The 27,381-nt window shown below is 40.9% G+C and overlaps 3 protein-coding genes across 6 annotated transcripts; 2 read left to right on the forward strand and 1 right to left on the reverse strand.

Annotated features, from left to right (window-relative positions):
- On the forward strand, positions 686 to 9,573 carry LOC110429916. Of its 2 annotated transcripts, none has more exons than XM_021446663.1 (14): positions 686 to 890; positions 1,363 to 1,462; positions 1,589 to 1,716; positions 2,316 to 2,496; positions 2,592 to 2,701; positions 4,075 to 4,158; positions 4,234 to 4,282; positions 4,377 to 4,468; positions 5,555 to 5,684; positions 5,833 to 5,909; positions 6,002 to 7,614; positions 7,861 to 8,274; positions 8,355 to 9,107; positions 9,215 to 9,573. In XM_021446663.1, coding segments are annotated over exons 1-13 (3,519 nt in total). In that variant the 5' UTR covers positions 686 to 888; the 3' UTR covers positions 8,894 to 9,107; positions 9,215 to 9,573. The 2 variants fall into 2 exon arrangements, with proteins under 2 accessions (XP_021302338.1, XP_021302337.1); XM_021446662.1 differs by having other exon boundaries at positions 8,355 to 9,098.
- On the reverse strand, positions 9,715 to 15,131 carry LOC8055393 (probable LRR receptor-like serine/threonine-protein kinase At1g67720). Of its 2 annotated transcripts, none has more exons than XM_021446665.1 (15): positions 14,913 to 15,131; positions 14,059 to 14,593; positions 13,453 to 13,958; positions 13,205 to 13,337; positions 13,055 to 13,126; positions 12,906 to 12,974; positions 12,751 to 12,822; positions 12,440 to 12,508; positions 12,106 to 12,257; positions 11,791 to 12,014; positions 11,401 to 11,527; positions 10,963 to 11,028; positions 10,679 to 10,862; positions 10,467 to 10,602; positions 9,715 to 10,355 (listed from the first exon to the last, which is right to left on the reverse strand). In XM_021446665.1, exons 1-15 carry the CDS (start codon positions 14,977 to 14,979, stop codon positions 9,990 to 9,992), a joined length of 2,778 nt encoding a protein of 925 aa, XP_021302340.1. In that variant the 5' UTR covers positions 14,980 to 15,131; the 3' UTR covers positions 9,715 to 9,989. The 2 variants fall into 2 exon arrangements, with proteins under 2 accessions (XP_021302340.1, XP_021302339.1); XM_021446664.1 differs by having other exon boundaries at positions 11,791 to 12,032; positions 14,913 to 15,130.
- Positions 24,248 to 27,191, forward strand: LOC8072897. Of its 2 annotated transcripts, none has more exons than XM_002441611.2 (8): positions 24,248 to 24,898; positions 25,007 to 25,124; positions 25,729 to 25,847; positions 26,173 to 26,258; positions 26,374 to 26,483; positions 26,575 to 26,604; positions 26,677 to 26,734; positions 26,848 to 27,191. In XM_002441611.2, the coding sequence occupies exons 1-7, from the start codon at positions 24,282 to 24,284 to the stop codon at positions 26,731 to 26,733; spliced, it is 1,137 nt and encodes a 378-aa protein (XP_002441656.2). In that variant the 5' UTR covers positions 24,248 to 24,281; the 3' UTR covers position 26,734; positions 26,848 to 27,191. The 2 variants fall into 2 exon arrangements, with proteins under 2 accessions (XP_002441656.2, XP_021301927.1); XM_021446252.1 differs by having other exon boundaries at positions 26,888 to 27,191.

The raw sequence follows: 27,381 nt of genomic DNA on the forward strand, positions 1-27,381 counted from the left end.
TGGTTAGGGTTTTGATGAGCTATGTTGTAGTAGCCTTTTGTTATATTGATGTAGTAGGCTTGTTTTGATGTTGCAGTAGACTTGTTTTGATGTTGCTAACAAGTAATACTTTTGATGTTGCATCTCATATTGTTCCATGTTGCAACAGATCTTCTGATGAAAATTTTTTCATTGGACATTGGGGTGATGGAGCATGGTGGGGATGGGGCGTGGAGGGCAATGGGTGCATAGGGGATAACGGCACGACACTGAATGACGACGCGATGAGGCATGACGGTGTAGTGGGGGATAAGCTGCACGCGGGGTGTACTCGTTTTGAGATGAAGAGGCACGCTCCTTCTATTGCATCGGATAGGTCTCGAGGGCAAGGGGCGTTTGGATGGGTGCTCGCGCTGGATGTTTGGGCGCTAGCTACGTCATAGTTAATTTAGGCTAATTTTTAAATGTAACAAGTAATAACCATGTGTATCAAATCAAATATGACCATGTATAAAAAGAAAGTGTAGCGGAGGAAGGTGCGGTGGTGCATGGCGGCCACAGCGCAGGGAACGCCGCAGAGGATCCCACCACGCAGGCGTAGGCCTGTGTCCCTTCCTTCCCTTTCTTCCTCCACACCCGGCAGGCGCAGGCGCAGGCGCAGGCGCACCGCATCGTCCCCCCTCCCCCTCCTCTCCTCCGTGTCCACAGCGCCCGCCCGCCCGCCCGCCCGCGCACCCCCAACCACAAGGAACAAGTCGGAGTCCAGCCATCCGACCTCGAATCCGCTCGCACTCCTGCTTGATCCCGCCGCCGCCGTCGCCATCTCAATCGCCCACTCCTCCCTCTCCCTCTAGGGTTCCCTGCCGCTCCCGCGAATCGTGCAATCGGAGACCCCCGACCCGCCCTCCAATGTGAGTTCCTCTCCTTCCCGCTACTCCACTTCCTCTTTTCGGCTCGATTCACTACAATCTCATGGCGATTTCGCCACCCGGCCTTCCTCTTCTGTAATTATTGCTGTTGTTAGTATTATTATTAGTCCGTGCGTGTATCCCCGTAGCAGAGCAATCCGGTGGAATTTAGGACTGTCCTATGTTTCTGCCAATAGATTTAAAGTTGGATTGCGGATTTGATAGAATCGGGCAACGTTCGATGCCCTCTGTGTCTTGTACACTTCATTCAGTCTCCCATGTATCAGTTTTTTTATCCTGTGATGTGCCTAAAATGTTTGGGATCTCAAGTTCCTGATACTGTACCTTATTAAGGATTGATTGGTTGATGTCTTGTCTGTTTGAGTCTGGGCCGTCTTCTTATTCTTCCACATGCATAATACTTGGGACTTGGGTGGTTGTTTCTCCTCACACTGGCTGACTTCCGATCCACCAGGACGACCATGAGCGACGATGGTGACCGCACCTGCCCGCTCTGTGCCGAGGAGATGGACATCACTGACCAGCAGCTCAAGCCATGCAAATGCGGCTACGACGTATGTCTACCCATCATCCTCCTATCTTACCCTATCCTATCCTATATTATCAATCAATCAGATTGCATCCTGCCTTGCCTGCGCTGTGCGACGTCATCTAATAATAACTTCCACTTAACTCTGCAGATTTGTGTTTGGTGTTGGCACCACATCATAGACATGGCTGAGAAGGAGGAAACAGAGGGTCGCTGCCCTGCATGCCGCACACGCTATGACAAGGACAGGATCGTCAAGATGGCTGCCACGTGTGACAGGTCCTTTACAATGCTTCTCTTCTTAACAATCAATTTCTGTTTTACTTCAACAGACTGACTACAACATTTGCGGTTGATTACCCTTTTATATATCATGAGATGAGAAATATGAGGTCTTTGCGATTGATTACCCTTTTATATATCATGGGAAATAGGAATAGTTAGGGCAGCTCCAGTGTGCATGCGTAGCGAACCGAGGGGAGAGAGAAATAGATGAAAAGTCGATGCACACACTTTTTAACCGAACCATGTAAGAAGATTCCCCGGTTCGGCGTTTGTTTTCGGTTCGACGCTTCAAGCTAGAATATTAAATTTCATGTACGGCCGTGCACTGCCATGCACAAAAGAAAGCAGATGAGCGTTCTGGACTTTAATTTGTTTATTGTTTGATGTGGGTCCTATGAGCACAAAAACGAACCGAACACTAGAGCTGTGCTGCTTCACTTGCAAACGATTTCAAAGGCTGCATGCGTTGCCTGAAAAAGGCTGCTTGGTTCGCCATCACACTGGAGCTGCTCTTAGTTAACTGGACCCATCTGTGAAAGTTGACCTTGCCACTAGGTATCTCAAACTTACCTTTACTTTGATGATGGAAGCAGGACGGTGGCTGAGAAAAATGCAGAGAAGAAGCACAAGACCCAAAAGGTTAAGCCAAAGGCAGCACCACCACCAACAGCAATGTCAACTGTAGAATCTAAGAAGCATCTGGCTAGTGTCAGGGTTATCCAGAGAAATCTGGTGTACATAATTGGGCTACCTGCGCATTTATGCCATGAGAGCGTGAGTTCATATCCAGATTTGTGATTTGTCCAAGTTGTGCGTGATATGTTTAAATTTTACTTCTCATACTAACTCTACTATTATTTCCTGTTTAGGTACTTGAGCGCAGGGAATACTTTGGTCAATATGGGAAAGTTTTGAAGGTTTCAGTTTCCCGTCCGACTGGGCCTCCCTCTCAGGCATCAGCGAACAGCAATATTAGTGTGTATGTCTCTCTGAACCATATGCTATACATGCATGATCTGTTCATACTTCATATGCAGTTAGATTTCTACTTTCAGTACTGGTCAATTAGTCTGACGGTATATCAAATAATTACCACTTCTTCTATGCAATTGCATGTTTCAAGTTTCTAAGGCTTCATTGCAATACTGGACCATTGGTATTATAGAAAAGTAAATACAGACTTCAATCTTGTTACGTGGTTTTCCAGTGAACTTGGTGAAAATGTGATAATTATGTCCATATCCTTGCAAGTAGCTTAGTCATTTAAGTTTAACTTTAACTACTTAGCAGTGTGATTTGCCGCCTGCAGCCTCTTGATTTGCGTAGCCGTGCTTGAAAGTAACATTTGTGTCCTCATTGCCAACATTAGGATATGTATTGTATTATTGGCATGAAATTCAAAGAATCAGATATATGCAAGGTATCTGTTTCTGGGCTAAGCTCAGATCTTAATCCTGCATGTGCAGATATAAATGAAATTTATCTCTTAATGAAATGCCTGATTTTCTTGGTTCGTGTACTTTATATTGTTCTCCTGGGATGTGTTTTTTTTAAACTTCTGGGTGATTTCTCTTGGAAATCCCAAGATAGTATCTGGATGTATTCTGAAACTGTGTTATGCTGGAAACATGCATTGCTTATCATTTACCAGAATTGAGTCAGGGATTATCATTAAGAAATTAACCAAAATGGAGTTAGGGTGCCTATTTTTTTCCTAGTGTGGAAATTGCTGTGTATATTGAAATGTGCATGCTTGCAACATGTCTAATATGGATTGTATTTGAGTGGTCTCTTTGTTCAAACATGTGAAATTAGGGTTGTAGTCTTCTAGAGCATACATTGTTCCTCATCTTTACTTTCTCTACATAATTCTTGCATGTGTTGATATGTTTCTGTTACTTCTTGGTTTAGCTATCCATGCTGTTACATGAACAAATTAGTTTTTCCCTGAAGAGATTATGCTACCTACTGATTTGTTGAGGATCTAGTAATCATGGTCCTAAACTGTTTAAGAACCATTGGTGTTATTTGCATGTTGTCGCAACAAGCTATTCCCTCGAGTCACAGATAAGTGAGTTTTGTGCCATGTGCAGTCTATGTATTTAAACATTCATCATCAACACCTCTTGACATAGTTAGAGCATATCTGTCTCGAATAGTAGTTGCATAATGTTATGATATTTCTGTACTTTGTAATTATTGCAAGCAATGGAAACTAGCAGTCAAAGGTACACATTAATGACTGTGGACGTCTTATTTGTGACAGTAGGGAGTGTTCTATTTGTGTAAGAGTTAGATACAGAATTTCTTTTCTTGCTTAAACAATGATGGATTCTTGTCAAATGTGTACAGGTATATTACTTATGCCAAAGAAGAAGAGGCCATCCGGTGTATTCAAGCTGTACACAATTTTGTTTTGGAAGGGAAAGTGCTAAGGTGAGTTTCGATGCTTTGTTCTCTTCTTTAAGCTTTGCACAACATAGTAACTCAAATGGTTGTTGACTGTTGCAGGGCATGCTTTGGTACTACGAAGTATTGCCATGCATGGCTGCGAAACATAGTACAATTTTTGCTTCGTTCTGATATCTTCATTTACTTAGTACTTACTCTACTATCCAATTCACTTATCCTGAATGTTTCTTGTCTTTTCTCAGACATGTGGGAATCCAGATTGTCTCTATTTGCATGATGTAGGCAGTCAGGAGGATAGTTTTACTAAAGATGAGATCATCTCAGCATATACGAGGTAGTACTGAGCTATTTTAACATATTGTGGAACCTTAGTTTCTTGTTCTGCTTCCTTATTCATTTTAGCCCTAAGTCATGTGCTAGTCCTGGCTATCACTTTCCTTCTGTGTCTAAACTACTCGTACTCACATTGCCTTTTTGAAAACACCATTTATTTTCCACTTTTGGATATAATAGTTAATCCCTTGAAACCATACATATAAGCTGTTGGTGTTCTCTGTGGGTTTATTTATTTACAAAAACATGTCTTCTTCAATGTGTATGCGTATTATATTAAGCAATGTTTTCAGGTCGGCTGGTTGAACCTGGTCGACCTAGGACCGAGCAGACGATTAATCATGATTAATCGTCAACCAGGTCGATTAATCGACCCTGGTCGTCCATGTACATCAGGACATATACCTCTCTATATATACTATATTATATACTATACTATACACAATAAAGGAAGCATCAAGACTGCATTAGTGTTTAGCTTCTTCTGCAGCAACAACATCTTGTTCCTCTTCATCTTCACATTGTGCCTCCACAAGAACAGTCCTTCAATTCTTTTTGATGTAAGCCAGCATCTCCTTCTTAACTGTTTCTGGAGAAAGAGGACAACCAATAGCATCTCCATACCCCCCCAGCAAGGTGCCTCCATGCTATCTATACTAACCCTAACAGGCCAATCTGCAAGCTCAGCAGTCCACATACCAGCCCAATTAAACAGGCTCAAAAACAGAGTAACCAAACTGGTCGTCCATGTCCTGGTCGGATGACTAATCGGACGACCAGGTCGAGTCGGACCTCCTAATCGAACACCTGGGACCGACCAGGATGAGGAGATTAATCGCGATTAATCGGACGACCTGAAAACATTGATATTATTGTTGCTTTGATGAACTCATCCCTATGGAAAGTTTTATTATGTATAACAGTATAAGCTGTTGGTGTTCTTTGTAAGTTGATTTAGAAAAAAAGTATGCGTGCTTCAATGTGGATGTTTTATTATATTAAAGCACGGCTTTGATGAACTTTGTGCTAAAACAATTTTGATAGTTCCAATTGCTACTTTTCATTCACTCTTCTACATTCCTGTCAGGACTAGAGTCCCCCAGATGGCATCTAGTGTTTCACAAAGACGTACAGGCACTGTGTTGCCTCCTCCAGGAGATGATTTCTCTTACAGTGCGGTTGTTTCAGCCAAGCATACATTCAAGAATGGAGCACTTGTATGTTCTCTATACTGAAAATTCAAAGTGCATTGGAAGACATGCCATTTTTTTAAAACTTAATGCTGCTTTCTAGTCTAGGTTTAATCGCTGATATTTCATCATGTTTTGGCTTACATACTCCATTAACTGGCCACCATATGTGCAGAATACCACCAACCAGCCCAGACTTTCACCTCCAAACAGTAGTTCTGGGAGGTCCACACTTCCACCAGCTGCCTCATGGTATGGTACCTCTAAAAGTCTTCTGCTACCTTTTTGCTATGCATTGAAGCTGAGGACTGTGTTACTGTTTTTTTTCCCTTTTTTATGTGCAGGGGGCAGCGTGATTTGAATGCCAGGACAACAGCTACTGGGGCGACATCATCACAATCTCATACAAAACCTAAATCAGAATCACAGAGTAATCCATTTTCAAGTTCTCCAGTAATTTCCAGTACAAAAACACCCTCTTCGTGGAATGATGATACAAGTACAGCAACAAAAATGTCATCAGGACAGCAGGTGTCAGAAAAAGAGTCTAAAACCTTGCAGCCGTATAAGCCTGGTATTTCAAAGGAAACACAAGCTCTATCATCACTGGAGTCATCACTGGACATAGATTTCTCGACAATACCTTCAGCTTGGAATGATGATGACATTGTAGTATCTGATGGGATGTCAAAAGGAAGCGATGAAAATCAAGTTGCAAATGAAAATGGCGAGCTAACCCATCCAGCATCTAAGCCACTGGTTTTATCTAAGAAAGACAACATTACCAGCAAAAGTCCTTCAGATTTTGTATCAAGTCTAGCAATATCTAAATCAGATGTAAGTACGAGTGATGGTGACCACTCACTTACCAATATTACTCCTAAAAGCCTTACTTCAAATGCTGTAGACTGCCAATCTGGGGAGAAAATATTGGAAGATATTGGATCCAGGAACACTGACATGGAAAAGCTATCTGCTCAGATATCTTCAGTAAAATTAGGTGGCAACAATGATATTCAGAGTATGGCAGGAAATCAGCAATCAGATGTAATGCCATGCACATCTGTTGTTGTGCCCATGGATCAGAATTTTGACAAAGACCAATCTCATCTCAATCTTGATGAGCTCTTATTACCTTCAGAAAATAAGGATACTATTCTTTCTTGTCAATATAGTTCTGATAAGCGTCTTGATTGGAGTTCAGAGCTGCAAAATTGTAGTGTGACTCCTTTAAATGATATAGTAGATTCTACAGTGCTCACTGACAAACTTCATAGTATACTACTGGATGGTTCAAAGCAACCATCATATTCGTCATTTGCCCAATTTCCTAGTACATTGGATAGTTCGTTGTGGAATGATACAGAAAGTAACCCTGCATTGATGATTGGCACTAGAGCTTCTTCACAGACGGGGTTTTCTTCAATAAATAACACTTATGTCTTGCCAAATGGAGGGCAAGATGGGCTAGGGACTGTATATACACATGGTAATGTTTCTGGACATCCTGGAATAGGAAGTCTTCAGCATAGAGCAACGGGTTCAGATAGTATAGGAAGTTTTGACAAGACCATAAGTGTAAATAAGGATGAGAGCAGAATAATTTCTGATATGTTGTCGTCAGAGTTTAATCCATGGGATGATTCATATTCGACTGCTAACAATTTTGTTAGGATGCTTAGGGAATCTGAAAATAATGATGTTAATTTCACTGCGCCTTCATGGAAATCAGGAACTGCGAGCAAAGAGTCCAGATTTTCATTTGCTAGACAGGATAACCAAGGGAACTTGTTAGATTCATCTCTCAGAAACTGTGGCACTGTTACTGAGCAGAATTTCAGTTTGCTGCCCCAGAATTCTCGAGGAAATATTTACCAGAATGGCCTTGCATTCCAATCTCTAGAAAATGATTTTTCCAATGGCAACTCTCTTGGTGTATTAGATATGGCAACTGCTGGTGAGTACTATGATACCTTTTCACTACTTTGCCTGACTGAGCAGAATGATAGGCACTGTAAATAAAAAAAAATGATAGGTATTGTAATTGAATGAACTTTCTATGTGCTGCACTTATTTTTCATTCAGAATTGATAAAGATATTCTGACTCATGCAAATAGATTGTTAATCTGTTGGTGCTTATTATGTGATTTTTATGTTTACCAGTGATAAGTTTATGTGCTTACGAAGAATTTGCTTTCTCAGGTACATCGAGGTCTAAAATATCTGCTCCCCCAGGATTTTCAGCACCAGCAAGAGTCCCCCCTCCTGGATTTTCTTCTGTGTTTCCATCCCAGGATAGTTTGAACCCCACTCCTGGGTTTCCTTCTGGAATTTCGTCTCATGATGGGTCTGTCCCCCTACCCAGATTTTCTGCATTTTCTTCTGGAATTTCATCTCAGGAAGTGTCTAAGCCCCCTACTAGATTGCCTTCTCCATTTTCTTCTGGATTTTCATCTCAGGATGGACCTAATACCTCTTCTAGGTTCCCTTCTGCATTTTCTTCAGGACTTCCAGCACAGGATGGTCCTAATCCTCCTTCTAGATTTACTTCTGCATTTTCTTCTGGATTTTCATCACAGGATGGGTCTAATCAGTCATATGGCTCAACATACCAAGGTTTGTTTCCTGTCTCAGTATTTTTTCCTTGTTTTCCTATAACTAGTTTGATTTCTCATGCCTTTTGCGGTTCTCCACAGACAATCTTCTCCGGGATACTGTTTTGGGTGGCAACAGTAATCATTACCAATCTCAGTTTGGAAGGCACACAAGTGATATGGAGTTTGATGATCCTGCTATATTAGCTGTGGGCAAAGGGCTGATGCCTGGAATTGGTGGTCCAGAGCTGGAGATGAAAAATACCCCTGCTTTTCAAGCACAGTTGCAATCAGCAAGTAGTGATCCAAGGTTTCAGTTACATGTACAGCCAAATGTGCAGTCTCATCAAAACCTGAGATTCTCAGACCCTATGCAGGATGGCTTGAACCATATGAATGATAATTACCTGGCATCCAGATTTTTAGCTCAGAACCATGGTCCTGTATCCCCTTATGCTCAGATTCCGCAACAACCCAGAAACTCCCAGGTTACAAATGGTCATTGGGATGGGTGGAGTGATTCCAGACAAGGGAATAACACTGCTATGTCAGACATGTCGAGGATGTTATATCCAAGTGACGTGAACAAGTTGCACATGCTGGGTTCAAATGATATCTATAACAGAGCATTTGGAATGTGATTCCCTTGGATAATGTGCGACTTTGTGCTGACATGTTCAAACTTGGGCATTTTGTGGAAGTAACTGGTTGCAAAAACACATAGTATACCTGAGGTGAATAGTGGTGTTGTCAGTTGTGCTTATGAGCTGGTACATGAGTATTTATTGCTATTGGAATTGACCAAAATGAACATTGAGTTCTGGTCCAGCCATTTGAAATTACCAGGTGCCATTGGTTAGTTTTTTTTTTTCTGTTGTTGTTAGCAAGAGCAGGTGTATATGTATTGGTGCACAAACAAGCTGAAAACTGACCTTCCTTTTGGTTTATTTGTTGATGATCAGGTTCATTCTCTTCTATGATTTGAGAAGCTTGAGTGAGAAGAAAAATTTTGTGCCGAGAACAAAGCAGCTGAAGCTGAAATAGATAGAGATATGTCTATAATGTGGTGTAGTGACTTGTGAGTGAAAGAGATTAAGAAGCTTAGGTGGGCTTGGCTTGATGGTAGTTTGTTTTCTTGTGTCTGTACATGATGGTTTTGGTCGGTGTTGTAGTAACTTGGTGATCGGTGGCTGTATTAACCTGTAGTGGCTGCTCTTGTTCCCTCCTGTTTGTGGCTGCCTGACGAGTTGCATGCGTTTTGCACAGGGAATTGTGTTTATTTATGTTAATTAAGGGAATTGAGGCGAAGGTTTACAAGAAAGTCAAATTTGTCAGTGCTACCCATGGTATAATGGTATAATTAATATTATACGATAGCTGCACTTGTTTCTTTGCTAGCATTACTTCATTTGTTTCAACAACAACAAATTTTTTTTTAAAAAAAATCCATTAACCTGTCTCAAAAACAAACACTATGCTTCGATTTGTCTGCCAAAACTTTGTATGCTTAGTCTCCAGTTAGCTAAACATAATAAATTCTTACGCATTACATACAGCTCAGGGACTGGGTGGTTCTCAAGGCAGTTAGTTTCCCCTACATACAACTTGGGGACTCGGTGGTTCTCACGCTACATGAATGAAACGGACTCAAGACTGGTAACCCAGTCCCATATATACGTAGGTACATATACATACAAATAAGGCTGCGGGCTGCTGCAATATTCTCAATTTCTCATCTCATCTGAGACCTGGCCGCATGAGCAGCTCGTCGAAGGATGCTCCGTTCTGCTCCAAGTCTACTGCCACACTACCTGAATTGTTGTTGGCGGATGACGAGGCACCACCCATGGACCTGTTGCTGTTGGACACAAGCAGCTGCTGCTGGATGGTACAGCGCTGCATCTCCTGGGGTCCCCGCTCGATGGCAATGGCGTCCTGGATCTCCTTGAGCACCTCTGAAATGGGAGGCCTCTGCGCGCCCTTGGGCTTCACACACATTATGGCCACCTCCGCGATCTTCCACACCGACTGCAGGTCATAGCCTCTGTCCAATGATTCATCAACGATGGCGTGGATGTTCCCGCTCTCGATGTGCGATCGGGCCTGCCAGGTTCATTCGTTTAATTTAGTTTTTGCATCCGTTGCTTTTGCTTCAGCAGAAACTCACTGATGGAACAGGAAGCAAAACTGATGCTAGTACTGTTCACTTCTTACCCAAGCAACAATGTTACGGCAGTTGAGCCCAAAGTTGTCGTTTGAGATTGGTTCATGGCCAGAGATGAGCTCCAGCAGAATCACGCCGAAGCTGTAGATGTCGCTCTTCTCTGTCAGCTGCTGCGAGATGTAGTACCTATCCACACCAAAACATAATCGATTCTTTGAGACAGAATGATATAAAACACCTCAGTCAGATAGTTTGGCCTTACTCTGGGTCCAGGTAACCCACTGTTCCTCGAACTATACTTGACACATGAGACCCATCCACTGCAGGTTTCGATAGCCCAAAGTCTGCAACTTTTGCTCTCATGTTCTTGTCTAGGAGAATGTTGCTGCTCTTCAAGTCTCTATGGATGATTGTCGGGGAGCATCCTGTGTGGAGATACTCTATACCTGAGTTTTGCAATTTCACATTCAGAATCAGAACCGTGGTGGCTAATTTCTCCATGTTCAGTATACAAGTAGTGAATTGTGAAACCAGCAGACCACAAACCTTTCGCAGAATCTTCTGCAATCTCAAGACGCTTCAGCCAGCTAGTTATCTTTACATTATCAGTTCCTGCGAAACACCATCAAAAGTTTACGCTCATTTGTATATGTTTTCTCTATTGACCATGGGGTGCTGTCATCTAACACTTCATGTTGCTGCTAGGGTTGAATCACAGTTAAGAGCTAAACTAGAGATATCTGCCATACAAACTGTCTATCATTAAGGAGAATCTGATCTAACTTCATGTTTGAGTTCAGTTAATTAAGCATGTGCAAATGCTCTGCAGTTCCAACAGATGTAAAATCAACAGTAGAAGGAGCATTCTTTTAATTAATTTATACACCAGAAATATTTAACTTGTGGAAGCATAACTATCAACCTACTAACAGTTTGCTGTTGATCCAACAATGTAGATTTACCATCAGTTGGATGTGGACTTACCACGAAGGTGCTCTTTAAGTGTCCCATTATGCATGAACTCGTACACTAGTATGTTTTTGCCATCTTGCTGACTGTAACCAAGGAATGTAACCAGGTGTCTATGATGTATCTTGGATAGCAATGTCACCTGAAACAAGATGTTAGCCAGATTTATATATGTAAGAACACTTCAAGTTCCATATTTCAGGCTACCAGTAACAGGAAATTGCATATAAAAATATAGAGAAGGATTATGCAACTGTTTTTCTCCTTCAGAGGTCATTACATAAGAAACAGGGGTAAGCATATGACATATCAGGCCCTAGCAACGCAGGGCCCCAAGCAATACTAATGAAGCTATCTCTATCTCTTCCATTTGTAGGAGAAAATAAGGTGAGTATGGGAACAGACCTCATTCAAGAATTCTCGGATTCCCTGATAGGAGTCATTTGTGAGAAGTTTGACCGCAATCTCTCTCCCATCAGCCAGCTTTCCATAGTACACAATACCAAAGCCTCCAGAGCCAATTCTTCTCTCAAATTTGTCAGTAGCATCTTCAATTTCAGATAAAGAAAATCTGTGTGCTGATTCTGTAGCTACTTCACTAAAATATGAGCCAAGTTTTTTTGCTGGTGCTGCAATAACAACAGTGTCTGGAGATGGCAAAAGAATCACTGTATGCCCTAGCATAATATCAATATACCAATTGAGCTAAAGAGTGTGTACCTTCATGAGATTTCTTCTTTCTCCTACATGTAATGAAATAGCATCCAATAGCAATACCCAGTAGGACAATGGCTCCAATCACCCCACATATAACAATTATGGTGTGGCTAATGCCATTGGTTACTATGTGAAGGCCACTGTTGCCTGAGAAGCTGCAGGCATGTAACAATTTAGAACATATGGGAGTCATGCGACCATTCTAAGAACAGCATAGCTATTTGATCTACATATGTATGCATTTTGGTGTCACTGAAAAGTGAAGGCTGTCAAGCCACATTAGTGTTCAAAAGCATGATCTGAAATTAATAGTCTGTTGTAAGGACAGGATACTAACTTCAAAATAATGCTTCTCTTGAAAAGTGCCTTTGGAACCTGCCCAGACAACTTGTTGTTTTGAACATATCTGCAAAAGTTTTAGTTCATAAGAGGTCCTGTTTTCCATAAAAATCCTCACCAAGATGTACTCATATCAAAAAGCCTAAATCACTCACATCAATTTGATATTTGGTTTCTTGACCAGAAAAATGTAAGTAATGAATACAAATAAAAAAAAATCAGAAAGGAAAATAAATTGAAGAGATAGTACAATATGTGCTCCAAAGTATGGAGAATAAGGAAAGGTGCACACAACGATGTGTAACTTACAACTCTTTGAGGTTAGGTAGGTCTCCCAAAGAAGATGGCAATTCCCCAGTTAATTGATTGTTCTCAAGGTGACTAGAATGAAGAAAAGCACCATATTTTAGTACAATCATTTCAGAATAACATATTACCAAAATAAGTAAATAATGGAAACTCACATATACTGCAAATTATGGCATTCGCTGAAATCAGGAATTTGGCCAGAAAATGAATTACCATCAAGCCTTCTGCATTAACAGAAACAATTCGATCAGACAACAGAAGCCAAATACTTGGACAAGATAAAGATAAAGTATTCAGTTCTTACAGCTCAACCAGCCCTGATAACTTTGTCAGTTCCACAGGGATACTCCCTGTAATGTTCTTCCCCGACAATGTGCTGCAAGAAAAAAATTATTAGGTGCCATTCATCAAGGTAGGCAAAAAATTGAAGGTAGAATTGACATGGTTGTCATACATTGAGAATATCCTTGGAGAAGCATCTGAACTGCATTGCACCCAGGACCATGATGCTGGCAAGCACGGATCACCACCCTCTTGTGCCCAATCTTCCTGTGGATATCGTGATACCATGGTGGCCATGATATTTGCTGTCAATGTTGCATACACCAATTCAGTCCCAAAGTGGATTTCTTATTCAGAAACATAAGGGATTGTTGCAGCTAGGACAAAGAAAAGGTAGCAGAACCGTGCACAATTGCTTACCATCTTGTGATCCAATAGTAATTTGGACATATTTGTAAATCTCCAGGGCATTCAAAATAGGTCCCTTTGAAGAATCATTTGTCTTCCTGAACCCAAACGAGAAAACAAACGGAAGTGTCAAATTCGTGTAGCCCGGTTCATACAAACGATATTTCCCTTGAGCATTCTCCTCCACATCCACAGTTGGTTTACTGAGTGCTGGCATGCCAGGGACCTCTAACTTAAATTTCCTTGTTTCGTTTGGTGCCAAATCTTCAATTTCTGCAAAATATGAGACTCCCCAAGCATTTGCTGGGAAACCTTCCAAATCAAGGCGGTAGTTCAATGACCCATCCTGGCCAACTACTGCTGTCTGCATGACCTTCTCAGGTGGTTCTTCGTTGGTACCGACGAATATGGGTTTTGTAGTTGATATTCTTTCAGTCCCTGGAGCAACATCAACAAGGTAATTTGCTCTCCTCACAGAATCAGATTCCCAGATTCTATCAAATGGGTCATCAGGGTATCTGTGGAACAAGAATATTCATTGTTAATAACTGTGGTCAGGTGTGAAACCTATGTACAAGGCATGAGTATGCAGTGCACGGAGTTGTGCAGTGTTAGTACCTCACTGAATCATTGCTTCCTGCGCCAAAATTGGTCCTCGCGGACAGTCCAAGAAAGAAGCGCGTCTCGTCAGTGGTGTAGTAGAGGGAACCATTAAACTGTCGAAGCTCGAGAGTGGAGATGAAGGGCTGTCCCGTGCTGGCATTGGAGAGGCAGACACTGAGCGTGGGAGCAGCCGCCAAGATAATGGCTTCCTCAACAACGGGTGTGGTGGCGTCATCAACGACAATAGTGGACCAGGTAGACGCGCCGATGGAGATGTCGAACTTGGGGTAGACGTTGCTGTTGTCGAAGTTGCCGTAGAGGAAAGTGGCCCTGACGAGGTAGCGCGTCCGGTTCCTGACGTTCATGGTGTAGCAGTACTTGCGGTTGTCCGCGGGGAAGTAGCGCACGGTGGTCAGCTGCTGCTGGGCGGTCTGGACCTGCAGCTGCGCGGTCTGGCCGCCGCCGGAGACGAAGGTGGCGTCGGAAGTCCATTGGATCCCGATAGCATCTGTGTGATCGCGAGCTCCCCCGCAGTCCAAGCTGATGAAACCTGCAGGATGGGTTTAGATTTACCAAAGCTGCTAGCTAGTTGCTTACTCTCATTTGTGGAATGGAATGCAATTGCAAACTAAGTAATTATTATTAAGGGGACCCCCAAAATCGAACAGCGTCCTCGACTTGCAATATACTACCTCTACTTACTAGTATTTCGCAAATCTCCTGGAGAAGCTGGAGCATTTCGCCCCCATGACATTCATTGGCTGGCTATGAGTATGTATGAATGCGTAAAGTAAACAAAACGAATCTTAATTTGGAGATGGGGAAGAATAGAATGGGGAAGGGATGCAATATAATGCAGGGTGGCTCACCAGGCTGCGCAGCGGACGGCGAGAGGAGGAGGAGGAGGAGGAGAGCAGCGGCGGCGGCGGAAGCCATGGAAGAAGTTGGCTTGCGAGGAGGTCCTCCGCCCACCGTCCTCCTCTCTCGCAGTCGCAGTCGCAGGTAGGGGAGGGGCAGGGAGGGAGCAAGAGCAGCTCCCCCAACTGCGCTGCTTCTGCAGTTCTGCTGCAGCTGTTACTACTGTTACAGCTGTAGATTATGGTGGACATGAGCTGAGATGGTTGGAGAAAACTCCAACTCCCAGCTCCACCTGCCAAAAAAACCCTGTTTCCCGCTCACAATAAATCAACAAATAATATTTTTAATAATAATTTTTTATTTCCCAATCAACAACTGAACAAGACCACGAACACCAAGATCTTATTTAATTTCTGAAAAGAAAAGTTTTACATACTATAGCACATTTATAACTATAGTTATTAGTGTTTAATTATAAATTAATTAGATCTAAAAGATTTATCTCATAAAATACATAATAATTAATTATTTTTTAATTTATAACATAGCCGTCTTCATGCGGACGAAAAGAAGATGGAGGTGGAAATCCAACTTTTCTTTTCTACCACTACCACACCTTCCCGTCTTCATGCGGCGCTCGTCTTTAACTAGTGATAAAGTGACTGATTACAAATAAAGTAATTTATTATTAATTAAACAAATGGAGATAGGCAGACATTGGTCGTTGGAGAGAGGAATGTGTGGGACAGCAGGGGGCTGACTGTCTGCGCCGTAAAAACCGGAACGGAACGGAATTTGGGATTTTGGGACTTTGGGTGGGATCCCGATCGAATTTCCTATCTATATCCGATCCGATCCGTGCAACAAAACACAAATCAAAATCCATCCGAGGAGCTTTGGTGCCAACTCAACACTCCTTAAACGCCCGGCTTTCGCCACCCACCGGCCACTTCTGTGTCAGCTTTAGGCCCGGTTTAGTTCACCATCTAAAAAATTTTCATCCATCCAATCGAATCTTTGGACACATAAATAGAACACTAAATATAGATAAAAAATAAACTAATTACACAGTTTGGTTGAAAATCGCGAGACGAATCTTTTAAACCTAGTTAGTCCATGATTAGTCTTAAGTGCTACAGTAACCCACATGTGCTAATAACAGATTTAATTATACTTAATAGATTTTGTCTTACAGTTTCCTGACGACCTAAAAACCCCTTCCGATATCCTTCCGACACATCTGACGTGACACCCAAAAATTTTTCATCTCCAATCTAAACAGGACCATTAATCCACTTCCATCTCACCATCTGTGTCAGCTTTACCTCAAATGGGGTATCAGCACGTCCCTAGCCACTAGCCAGTTTGCTTAGTTGGCTTCGACGGCACCTAAGGCGCCGTTTGTTCGCCACGGTAAACTTTGACTCTCTGTTTAAACTTTCACTGTCCTCATATTGAGTGTTTAGATATATGTATGAAGTACTAAATATAACTATTTATAAAATTAAAAATATAATTAGAGAAATTTGCAAAACATCCATGATTAGACACTAAGAGCTTGTTTGGCAGGGCTCCTCATGAGGGACTCCTCTAGAGGTGTTAGAGCCATTTTGACAAAACGTTTACTTAAAAAAAATGAAAATGTTTAGCAGGGCTCCTCTGAAGAACTCAGAGGTCAGAGCCAGAGTCGGAGAGGAGCCCTGCCAACTACGTTACATGGATACGGATACGGTTATCGGATACAATACGTATCCGACACGCGGATACGCTATTCTCCAAAAAACAGTGACACGGAGATACGGCTAATACTTTTTTAATAATAATAATAATAATAATAATGCCATGATTTAGTATAAAATAACATAGTTTACAACTTCAAATGTCGCTCATCCATAGATCACATGCATGTTCACAAATAACTGAATTTCAGATACGGACATGGAGCACATCACATGTTGCAAAACTACAACTACAAAGATCGTTGATGGCCTGGACTAGGACTAGGGCTAGAGGTAGAAGGATGCAGTTGCAGATCACCTAAGGGCGAGGAGATTTCGAGGAGGGCGTCTTTGGCTCGCCGTCGTCAGCTACTTGCAATTGCACAGCCGGGCCGCCGCTGGCTGATCGCCGCCGCCAAGTCACAACTCACGAGTCAAAGTGCAAGTGCGGGAGCTGGGAATAGGAGTCGATACGGTGCCGACGCACGTTCTAGTACAATGCGAGCCAGGAAGACAGTGCGTCACGTAATGGAATTTGGGCCATTTTCTTTCCATGGGCCATGTCCAAATCGGCCCACACGTATGAGATACTCGTATCCAATCTGATACGTATCCAAATTTGTTAGTATGACCTAGATACGTATCCATGGCGTATCCAAGCCATATCTGTATCCGTGCGCGATCCCCCTGCCGTCTCCGTGCATCGTAGCCTGCCAAACAGGCCCTAATTACCAAATAAAATTAAAATGTTACGATACCTGTTAAACTTTAACACATCCAATCAAACAAAACCCTAAGTTCGATACCTCTCTAGAGCGGATTTCAGGCTTGAGGATACAATTAAAAATACAAATTATATGAAAAGGTTTTATTGCACTATTTTCAAGACTGATATATCATAAGAAAATGAAACTTGGATAAAATATCCACTCTTAATGTAAAGTTTTATTTTAAAGTTTTATAAGCATTTAATTCTAAGACTCATAGAGAATTGGTAATCGTGGCGAGACGATTTCATATGTTTCAAAATAAGTGCATATCTTGTACTTTGAGAAGTCAATCAATCTTAAATTTGACCAAAGATATAAAAAAACACAATGTTTAATTTGTGATTTCAAATAAACACCATTAGCTTAACCACAAACATGTATTTTTCATAGTAAAATTGTTGGAGATAAAAATACCGATATTATTTTCTATGAATCTAGATAGACTTGAGATTACTTGACTACTCAAAGTGTGAGATATGCACTTATTATTTTGATGAAATGGAGGGAATAGACCCTTTCCTGTATTTTTAATATATACAAACAACAACAAATATTATATTATATTAGATATGTGTATGCTATCGGATATGATTTTTTTTTAGGCATGACAAAACGTCTATAAAAATGACTAGCCGCTGTAACTTTTACCAGAAAAGGAAAAAATTGTTATGGTAGACCAATCTGCTAGCCATTCAATAGTATTTTTCTCTCACAACAAATCAACCAACGGTATTTTCTGCTATGGTTTATCAGCCAAACGAACAAGGCAGAGTTGTACGTTTATGTTTCAGTAATGGAAAACACGTGTAATAACTGCAGAGTAAAGCTTCCATAAGGCCAAATGGGCCATCTAAACAATTTCTTATAATAAATATAGTAAGTAATTACGAGTAAGTACCTCATCCCACCACTCAAGTGACAAGAAAATACTAATAATAAGTAATTACGAGTAAGTACCTCTTTTTGCTAGTAGCTAACATAACATGTCATCCTTGTCAAGCAAAGCTTGGCCTTGTTTAGTTCTGACCTAAAAACTTTTCGTTCTATCACATGAAATGTTTGGATATATGTATAAAACATTAAATATAGATTAGAAAATAATTAATTATATAGTTTGCATATATTTTACGAGATGAATCTTTAAATCTAATTAGTCTATAATTAGATACTAATTATTATAGTTATAAATGCGCTATGGTACCTAATTTTTTCTAATTAAACAAGGCTTTAGTTTAATTGCACCGGAAGGCAATGAGCAATGCCATGGATGGATCTACATGCATGTCAGCTTTGATTTGCCCTTTGACATCACTGCATTTGCTGCCAGGTAGCTGGACTGGCTTCACCCAAAAAATCAAAAACTTTTTAAGATTTCCCGTCACATCGAATTTTGCGGCACATGCATGAAGCACTAAATATAGATAGAAATAAAAACTAATTGCACAGTTTACCTATAAATCGCGAGATGAATCTTTTAAGCCTAATTACTCCATAATTAGACAATATTTGTTAAATAAAAATAAAAATGCTACAATTTCGAAAACCAAAAAAATCGGAACAAGACATGCACACACACAGCTCCAGCAGTACCATGCATGAAAAGCAGGCCCTGAATCATCACTTCAGACAGTAGTACTCCATGATGCATCATTGTAGCCGCATGCAGCATGCTAATGCGTCTTTCTCTCTCTCCGCATGTGTCAAAAAGGTGATTTGGGTGGGAAAATCGAGAACAAATTAACTAAGAGTTGAATTAGGTTTTACTATTTTGTTTTTGATAATTATTGTCAATCATGAACTAACTAGGTTCAAAAGATCGTCTCGCAAATTACAGATAAATTATATAATTAGTTATTTTTTATCTATATTTAATATTTCATGCATGCGTCTAAAGATTCGATGTGATGGAAAATCTTGAAAATTTTTGTGAACTTTAGATCCAAAATCATTTTAGATTTTGATAATGTAACACTTTCATTTATATTTGATAAGTATTGTCCAATCATAAACTAACTACTCTCAAAAGATTCGTCTGCAAATTACAGACAAATTGTACAATTATATATATATATATATATATATATATATATATATATATATATATATATATATATATATATATAGAGAGAGAGAGAGAGAGAGCAAGTACTGTTGTACGTCTACTAAAACCTACTCCTTCTGTCTCAATAGAAATAATGTTTTTGACTTTTAGTTACCGTATTTCATCACTCGTCTTACTTTTTTTTTACAAATTATAAAATAAATAAATTATTATTAAAATATCTTAAATAATAAAATAGATGATATTTATATAAATATTTTGAATAAGACGAGTGGTCAAACAAGATAACACAAGATCTAAAATGTCATTTTTGATGAGACGAAGGGAGTAAAAGCAAGTATTATAATAACAATAATCAACCTGTTCGCTTAAGCTTATAAGTTGAATTTATGTAGTATTTTTCTCTCACAACAAACCAGTAAATAGTATTTTCTGTCATAGCTTATCATGACCAAACCAACAAGGGCCCTAAGACCCAAAATTCGGTGTGGGTGCAGAGTCTCTTGTCCCACCTATGAGCAACACGCGGTGATTGAGGAAGCCGAACCATGTCGTTGTCTTTGCCATATGACACGTATGAGGGTTATGGTAACCATGGACGCCCGTCATTTTGGGATTTAGGGCTATGGCTCCAATATCCTCTCGCCTTAATTAGAAGGTGGCCACTGACGACTGACCTGAGGATGTCATGGCGTTTCGACAGGTATGGTAATAAGGCAAGGGGAATCATATGGGAATAGAAAGCTACAGTGGAATTAGGAGGTGGCTCAAAATTAACTAGGTTTATATATTCCATATTAATCCTATATGAGATAATCTCTATCTACAAAAATTAAGTCTATTTCTGAGCTCACGTCATCCCTATATGCACTTTGTCTACTGAGGTACATCAATACATGAAGATAATTTTTTTACTAATGATGTTGAACTGGGATCATCCCTGCTCAGCTGCCCTAGATAGGCCACACAGAATTTATGGCCAATTACTTGCTGTCCCAATTAGAACAAGTTTAATTTTTAATTAATGGATCGCAAAAGCATGTTCGTATAATTGCATACGTCCTCCGTACCAGGATTAGATGACATTTAGGACATGATTGTGCTTACCAAGGAGTCATTAATTAGGGGCTAATCTTCCGGTTTTGCCTTTATTAAATGGAGCCGAAAGTGTTCCCTAGACATGAGAGATTCTCTTCTCTACTGGTTATTGGGGCTGGTTTTGAGGTGCCCATGGGTGAGGGCAGGGGTTCGAATCCCATGTCCTATGCGAATCAGTCGACATTTTGTACAAATTTTACGAGTCAAAACAAGTTCGATAGCCCATTCATAACACAAGCAATCCTCTTCAACTCGTACCGAAGGCTATGTCCCAGTAAGCATTTCCTCTGTTTCCTTGTTTCCCGCCTCTGACCGTAATGCTCACAACTTCCCTCTAGACCTAGCTGCTCTTGAAGTTCCATCTCTTAATGGATATCAAATATAATTGCTTGACTTTTTCAATTAAGTTCAACTTTGAACTTACAGAAATTTTGTAAAAAAAAATCTATACCCTCCCATGGAAGGGTGGTTTTGATTTTTAGGCTAGTTGAGTAGTTTTGCCCCCTAGGATAAAGAAGAAGAAGGGGCTGAGAAAACTCGCAAGAAAAGTTCCAACCGATCGTCTACTTAAATTCGAACGGGTTTTCAAAGCACAAAAACGCATACATATGTCTGTTTTCAAAGTAGGAAAACCTAACCTTTTTCTGCATTAGGCACTAATCTATTTTTAACGTCTAATTAGATCGGGGAATCCTTCCAATTAACCAATTAAGAAGTTAAGCTCGTTGCTTTTTTTTATTTTACCAGTCCGAGCCGCAGGAACATGTACATAAGAAATACGAGAATTTCCACCTTGTTGAAGATCTGGTGGTGCTACCCGAAGACTTAAATGAATAGCCATCGCTATTAAGAACAACCGAGATCCAATGAGAATTTGCGCGTAGCTTTTTGTCTTTGACATAAAAAATAAGGTTGTAATAACGAAACTGACATTTTCTTACTCCATAGGGCCTTTACCTCAGTTGCAGAGTTTGGTGGCCCGAAATTGACTTGGCTTCGCCAAAAGGCCTCATCTCCAAAGCCCGGCTCGCGAGGCGTCCCTCTCGCTGTAGCGTGCGTCGATTGATGTGAGCGCGCGTGCGAACGAACGAAGCGGCAGGGGCATTCTAGTCCGTCGGATCTCTTCGCAGGCCAAAACGGCATCTTTAAATAGTCCGTCGGACCTCTTCGCAGGCCAAAACGGCATCTTTAGTGAAATTCGAATGGGTGCCCAGGACGTCACTTAAGGCCTTGTTTAGTTCGCAAAATTTTTCAAGATTCCCCGTCACATCGAATCTTGCGGCACATGCATGGAGCATTAAATATACATAAAAACAAAAACTATTTGCACAGTTCATCTGTAAACCGCGAGATGAATCTTTTGAGCCTACTTACTCTATAATTGGACAATATTTGTCAAATAAAAACGAAAGTGCTACAGTGCCGTTTTTCACCCTTTTTTCCGAACTGAACAAGGCCTAAACCTGGTATGGAGGGAGTAAAAACTAGTGTGACAGCAGCTAGTGTGGCTTGCATCCTGGTGTGTGGTCGTGCCTTTATGGTAGCGTTTCTGAAATCATCAACTGGTCCGTACGTGCTCATCTGCATGCATGCGTGTCATGTCCTACGTGTCCATCCTTTTGACGACAAGTAAAATCGATAAAGGGCATCATGCATCGGCAATTTGTTGGTAAGCTACCTTTGCTTGTGGCAATGAACAAGTAATAATGACCGGGTACAACGTGCGTGCTCTTGTAAGCCAAGACTTACTTGTTGCTTTGTGGTTATCAGGATGGTAGAGGAATCAATCATCCACTCAAAATGTACACCTCCCTATTATTTTGCACCTGCTAGTGTCGACGTCTACTCCTTGTATCTAATAAAAAAATAGGGATCTCATTTTTTATAAGTCATTCAATTCCAATTTTAACTTCATTTTTCTTTTAAAATAGGATCAATACTTATATTTTAAATACGAATATAATATATATTATATGAATAATTTTTAAGTATCATTTGTAGCGTACTACTGGTAGAAGTTGAGAAATCTAAACATGTTTGTTTGACAGAAAAGTTATAATTGAGTTCGCTGATTTATTATGACAGACATATACCTTACATAAACTTATGCGAACAGGGTTGAAATGTCCCTAGTAGCTCCACTCGTAGATGGCGGACTTAGATCTGCAATGACCGAAATGCCACCCGGACCTGGTTCAGACGTTTTTCGGAGCCACCCTTCAAGCTCGGTTAATTCCTTCTCGAGAGGTGTATGCTCCTCAAAAGCGATTCTCAGATTGGAGGTAAACCTCCTAATGTGTTTTGAGCAGTATATAAGTCTGCATAAGAGAATTTTACAGGTACTAAGACCGTCTCCAACAAGTAACTTATATGGGTATCCAAATTCAAAGTAGATGGCAGGAGACCAAATCATCTTCCAACAAAGTACCAATATGAGAGACCTATTTTGCGTTGCCTGAGAGGCACAACTCAAACATGAGTATCCTCTTTCCTAGAAACTCATTTATAGAAAAGATTCTTATTTAGGTCGTGTTGTTGGAGAAGCTATCGAATGATCGAATAGATATTTAATTCTTTGCTTGTAGCGCTACCTAAATGTTAAATAAGTCGTGTATTTTGAGTATTATTGTTGAAGATAGTCTAATACGAGTAAAACTATATGTGTCTAGATAGATAAAGACTAGGAAAGTAGAAAGCAACAAGATGCCTTTAGCCGGAACTTTTTTTCTCTCTTTAAGTCTTTGGTTGAGTTGGGAGGAGTCAGAGGGATATTAAAGGTGGATCGAAAGGGATTAGGCGTCTTTGTTAAACTTTAGTCATATCAAATATTTGGACACATGTATGAAATATTAAATATAGATTATTTATTAAACTAAAAACACAGTTAGGAGTAATTTACGAGACGAATCTTTTGAGCCTAATTAATTTATGATTGGACACTAATTATCAAATAAAACGAAAATGCTACGGATAGAATTAGCCCAATGGGTTAGGATTGATTTTTGTTGAGAAAATTTAATGTTTGACACTAGAAAAACTGTCTTCTTTATTTTGTACTAAAACATAAAATCTTCTCTATCCGTTTCATCTTTTGTTACTTTTATTCAACACTTCCTCACTTTTTGGTTGTAACGGCGTTAAATCCAACGTATAAAAAACATCGTATCTCTTCGGCGTGTGTGTTTCAAATGTGCTGTGTCCAGGCATTAAAGTTAAAAAGAACAGATAAGATGGAAAATGAGAAGTTTCAATGTCAAATAAGGAACGAGAAGTTTTTCTCATGGGAATTTTCTGTTGAAATGGAATAATGGATAGGATAGCATCAAAGCACAGTGGTGGAAGCGTGGAGCCGTTAGCTGCCTCTAACTCATTCGTTTAAGCTTATATTTATCGAATCAACTAGCTGTTTAATAATATTTTTTTTTCTTATAATAAATCAGCGAATAATATTTTTATTATAAATAAATTATCAGCCAAACAAAATCGCCGGAAGCTGTGCGATGACGGTTCGCGACCCTGCGCGGCACCGCACGGCTGGGACCTGCGCTTGACTGCCCTGCTGTCAGACCATCGCTTGAATTTATCTCATAGTAATTTAATTTATCTCGTAGTAATTTAAGTCATATTTAGTTTGTAAAAATTTTCTTTTTTGTAAAATATTTAAACAGTACTTTGAGCCATAAAGTGAACAGGCTCTATGTTTTTTTAGCAACCTCCGTAACGTTTATGTAGATGTATGTAGGCCGTCGGATCCTCAATTTGGCCGTGTCCACGTCCGTCCGATGCTCACTCATCTCCGTCCCAGTCAACGCCACCGTCAGTCAGTCGAGGATGCCGTCGCCGGCGGCCGTGCTCGTCAGCAACGGCGCCATCTCCCCACACGCTCCCCCATCCGCCGCCGCCTTCCTCGACTCCACGCCGGGCGCCTACACCACCGCCCGCGGCACCCTGCACTGGTGGCCACGCCATCTCCGCCGCCTCGCCGAATCCGCCACGCTCCTCGCCCGTTCCCACCCCGACCTGCTCGGCCTCCCCGTTCCCCGATCGCGCGCCCTCGACCTCGACTTCCACTCCATCCAGTCTCTCGTCAACCCCTCCGTACGGGTAGCCATCCACGAGATGCGCGCTCGGCTGCCCATGACCAAGGACGACGACGATTTGGCGCTCACGGCCCTGGTCAGAGGAGCAGGAGCAGGAGCCGATTCCGTTTCTGCTTCTGGGGACGGCCTCGACGTCTTCGTCCATGTGGGGACGTATTCCCCGCCGATCTTCGGAGAGTCGGGGGCCAGGCTTGCTGTTGCCGGCAGGGGAAGGGACGCCGCCGCTGCCAAGTACGCGTCCTGGGCCAGGTCGGTGCTGTACTGCAATCTTAATTTCTGCAGGTTTCGGTTGCTGCCTAAGCTGATCTACTAGTATTCCTTCTCTTACCCCTCAACAGCTGAAATGAATGCATGCAGGATTCGGAAGAGTATGGAAAAGATGAGGCCTCCTGGGGTCACAGAGCTCTTGTTGACTAACGACGGGGATCACATTCTTGAAGGCGCTGTCACAAACTTCTTTGTTGTCTGCCAACAGGCAAGTCCAATTTCTTTTCTGTCTATGAATGAATGGCATCCATGTTGTGATTTTTACCGATAATATGACACTTCAACACTTACACTGAATGCCAATGATATATTGTAGAGTTCTCAATTCTCATCACTTCACTAGTCTTATGTTTTTTTTATTTATCACAACAGAGAAATGAGTATAACCATCCATGTGATGGAAAGTGATATGCGTTTCCTTTTACAAATTTTCTTTTCACCATTTCTGGTCAGTTCTACTCTACCTTTTATGTCTGCTGTCATCATATTCATATAAACACACGTATTGACTAGAGTTTGGGCTAAAATGACAATCCTTGGTGCCTTCCTATGAATGGATTATAGGATGTCCAAGCTCCAAGGAATGAGCAAATATCTTTACACTTTTCAGATTTTTTTTTGTTGTATTTATCTGATCCGAACTAATCTGATCTCCCTAAAAGCACCCGCAACATATTGCCAGCCACATGGATCTTCACTACTAATGGTGTACACTACATATTTTAAACAAAAACAAGTGCATCGTGCCATTGTCATGTTGGAATTTGAATATAGTTTTTCTTCTGTACAATAACCGGTGTATTTCTCCACAGGAGGAACATGAGAGGAATGAGCAATTCTCTAATCAAACAATGGATATTAAGTTTGAAGTGCAAACAGCACCACTGAGTGATGGAGTCCTCCCAGGGATTATACGTCAGATAGTGATAGAGTAAATATTCTTTGACTACTCTGAATCCCACATGCTTTGGCTTTGTCATTTTGTACGGTTCTGGAGAGAGTGAAGCAAATTTCAGGATACTGTATACTGATAAAAGTAGCTGGGGAGGGACCTTATGCCTGCTTTGATATCACCTTGTTCATCTCACAGTTTTGCACTTTGTATGCACTAGGTCCAGTGGACATATGCTAGACCTAATAATTGCATACTAAAGGGGTTACATAAGAGGGAGTGATTGGTGCTGGAATCCTGACTGAGTTAGAGATAATACCAAATGCTGATGCCTTGTAACAGAAGTTGTATTTCTTTGGACCAGGGTGTGCCATGATATTGGAATCCCAGTACGAGAGATGTCTCCGTCGTGGTCCAATAATGAACTTTGGAAAGAGGCATTTGTTACAAGTAAGAATATTCCCTCTCGGATAACACGACCTGCTGGTACATGATGACCTTATTTTGAGCATTGGCTGCTGCTATTTGGTGTACCATACTACCATATACATCATCACTGTAACAGGTAGCTTAAGGTTTATCCAGCATGTAGAGTCAGTTCAAGTACCTTTATTTTGGGAGGACATACAATCTAAAACCTGGAGTGATGTACCTTGGGCGGTGAAGAAGTTTCAGGTATGCAATGCTTATAGTGTCTTTGCACATTTTTTTCTGTCTTTCGCTGATATTAAAGCCTGTTTGTAAACTTGTCAAAATTCAAAACTAGGGTGCTGGCTGCATTACCACACAGATTCAGGTTAGTTCTTCTTCACAAGATTCAGCAAATCTTCTTTATTGCAAACTTGTGACTAGCTGACTCATCATGCAGAGGGAAATACTGAAGAGAGCAGCAAGAGAGGAGTATGACATTAACAGTCTCCTTTGAGGTATGAGTGTTGTTGTTGATTCATTAGTGAAGCGTCGTTATTGATTCATACATCTCTGTTGAGATGATACTGTAACACTGTGTTTTTTTTGTGTGTGTGTGTGGATAATTCAGACATTTTGGCTGCTCTGTGCTTTATTTGTTGGCTAAGCAGAAGAGGAAGGCAACTGGTGGATAACGTCGGAGTCCGGATGGGGGGTATGGATTTGGATAGTCTTGGCCGGGTAGGGATTTGAAAGCCAAAGGTCCTGGGATGGTAGTTTCTCTGCAAAAAGGCTAAAGGAGAAATTGTATACTATATATATATAGTTGATTTGAGGAATTAATTGTCTGTCTCGGATACATGAATACAATGATCGATCGAATGATCGCTGCTGCAGATCATTCAGCTAACTGTCGGAGTCCCTTTTGATCTGTAACTGCAATGCAACTAATTAATCTGATCTGTTTGCCGTGTACTATGTGTATGTCTGATGGGAGGATGGTAGCATCATCATGCATCGTGAACATGAATGGATGAATGAAATCATCAAATCAAACTAGTATCATATATGAACAACAAAGAAACAAAATACTAGAACATGGAAGGAAGGAAGGAGGAAAATGTGCATGTCTCTCATAAGGAAATAACGTTATAAAGCCCAAGTA

The sequence above is a fragment of the Sorghum bicolor genome, chromosome 8 (genome assembly GCF_000003195.3).
Source record: "Sorghum bicolor cultivar BTx623 chromosome 8, Sorghum_bicolor_NCBIv3, whole genome shotgun sequence".
Taxonomy (NCBI): Eukaryota; Viridiplantae; Streptophyta; class Magnoliopsida; order Poales; family Poaceae; genus Sorghum; species Sorghum bicolor.